Source organism: Engraulis encrasicolus, chromosome 19, assembly GCF_034702125.1.
Source record: "Engraulis encrasicolus isolate BLACKSEA-1 chromosome 19, IST_EnEncr_1.0, whole genome shotgun sequence".
In the NCBI taxonomy this organism is placed as follows: Eukaryota; Metazoa; Chordata; class Actinopteri; order Clupeiformes; family Engraulidae; genus Engraulis; species Engraulis encrasicolus.
In genome coordinates, this window is record NC_085875.1 from 11,410,889 (window position 1) to 11,413,388 (window position 2,500).

General features: G+C 40.8%; 1 protein-coding gene across 1 annotated transcript in view; it reads right to left on the reverse strand.

Moving 5' to 3' along the window:
• The window catches only part of LOC134435204 (ryanodine receptor 3-like), a 414,716-nt gene that overhangs the window by 3,739 nt on the left and 408,477 nt on the right, over nt 1–2,500 (reverse strand). The window contains exon 109 of the mRNA XM_063184070.1: nt 593–644. Within this exon, the coding sequence (XP_063040140.1) occupies nt 593–644 (52 nt within the window). The remainder of the gene's footprint in view (nt 1–592; nt 645–2,500) is intronic.

The window sequence follows — 2,500 nt, forward strand, 5'->3', positions numbered from 1 at the left end:
CACACACCACATTGAGGGTCTGCAAAATTAAAATTTAAAAGCAAGATGGCAGCACAGATTTATTTATGCTTTGGAAAAAGGAGTCCGCTAAGGGATTTGTAGTAAAGCATATTTAATGTTTTTAGGGGGGGGAAACAAAACAGTTTCCCCTTTTTTTAAGACACCCGGGCCATTTCCCACACAAAACCTGACCACCCCCATGGACGAAACAAATGGACTATAGGCACAGCCAACGTAGCCATTGAGATTATATCACCTTCAAGGCAGTCAAATATTAAGTGACTAACTATGCTGTTCATTTTGACAACGTCAAATTTGAAGTGATTATTTACATGCGCTATATTCAATGACCTTTAGACAGTTGATAATACTAACATTAACAGGGTAATATACAGCAGCATTGCTTGGGAACTGAGATATGTCCTTTGTTTACATAGTGCATTACAATCATCACATTCTTTACACTAACTTGATTTGAATTCATCCATTTCATTTCTTTCATTTTTCTTTGGGATTAATAAAATAACAACTCTATTTGAAACGACTCTAAATGTTATCTGCACACAATGCAGAATAAACAGTCGGTTCTTACTTGTCCTGTGTGCTCTGTCTCGTCCTTGTTGATTATGTACATCAGGAAGAACCTGTGTGTGACAAAAGACAAAACTCAATAAAAGCCCCATTATATCACTGGAGTGAGTGTGTGTGTGTGTGTGTGTGTGTGTGTGTGTGTGTGTGTGTGGGGTTGTTTTGGTGTGTGTGTGTTTTGTGTGGTGTGTGTTTTTGTTTTGTGGTGTTGTGTGGGGCGGCGCCCCACGCACAAACCTGTTTGTAAAGGGAAAAAAAAAACCTCAAAAAAAACCCCCTATTAATGCCCCACGGGATTTCCCCAAATCCCTCAACAAAGTTTTTATAGTACCCACCATTTTTAAAAAGTTTTTTTAGAGTTTTTACAACAGCAAAGGTGTTTTTTTAAGAAGTGTGCCCTTTCCCTCCCGTGTTCACAAAGGTGACTCGACTAGCGTTTGAAATTAGACACATTTAGGCTTGAGAGATAAGCTTACATCTTACATCACTGACAGGATACATCACAGCTCCCTACTGTAGCACTACTGACAACAAAAGTATGCCATTTAGAAATCCTTCATACGGGATGAGAGAGGGGGTTAAAGCCAGTTATGCCTTTATTATGACAAAGCAGTGAGAGGAGAGACAGGAAATGAGGAGGGAAGAAAGAGACGAGGTTGGACTGGGAAAAGACCCAGGCCGCACTCGAACTAGGGCTGGGCAATATGAGATATATATATCGTTATCGTGATATAAAAGTGTATATCGTGACCTATATCGTGTATATTCTCCAATTTTTTTATAATGGGTGATAGAAATTTTTTAACAATCTTTACAATTAAAAATAAATTTAATTACTTTTTCTTTTTTTGGCAAAATTACACACTATAAAAAATGTAACTGAAAAAAATAAGAATAAAAAGATCCTTTTTAACCCCTTCGCCAGCCCCCCAAAAAGGGCTCCTTAAGTCAAAAGCAAATGTTGTTTTATGGAAAGGGGCAGCAATGAATAGGGTCCCCGGGCGACCCCGCCCCAGTAAGGGGTACAAAAAGGGTTTTTTTTTGCGACATAAAAAAAAAAAATAAAGAGCAAATAAAGAGAAAAACCTAAAAAAACCGTATTAATTGTGCAAAAACGGATATAAAATTCGTTTTCGGATTTATTTATATGGGTGACCCCTAGGTCGAATGCGCCATTCTTTTAAAACGGGGCCCCCCCTCAACGTTCCCCCGCCCTTTTAAATTTTTCGATTAACCGGGGGTTTGGTCTATAACAGCCGCTGTAAAGGGCAAAAAGCCCTTTTCACTGCTAAAGCGATTTTTAAACCCAAGACCCCAATCAGCTGCTGTGATAGACAAAAACCTTTTGGCCCTTTGGCTACCTAGCTTTTTCCTAGCGGGGTTCCACAACGGCACTGTTTTTTTTTTGGGGCGCACAACAACCCTTAACATTAAATGGGCCTAAAGAAAGTCCCCGCCATGGGTGAATCTTTTAAGTATTCCATTTTAATAAGGGGTTTTAACTTTCGGCGGGGCCGGTCGTTTTTGGGGAATGCGCACTTCAAGAGAACAAAAACCCCTCCGCCCGCGTCGGGTCAAAAAGATTCTCCCTGTCGGGCTTTTATTCCAGGGTTTGCGCCCTTCCCCGCCGAACGTTAACCCTTACTAAAGTAATCCAATCGTGATATTGGTTTTTTTTTCCTTTCGCCCAGCCCTAACCGAACCGGGTCCCCAGGGGAACCAACCCCTATATGTGGGTGGCTGGGCACACTGCACCACAGTACCCCCAAGCCAGATCATTTTCAGTTTATTTTTTCCCCTCTTCATACAAAATGGTTGCTTCTGGACTCAGTGAACCATCAGATGCAGAAGTAAAAAACTTCAGAAAGTTCTTGAACTTTCTCTCTGCAAAAAAATCCCTAGCCAGCGCCCC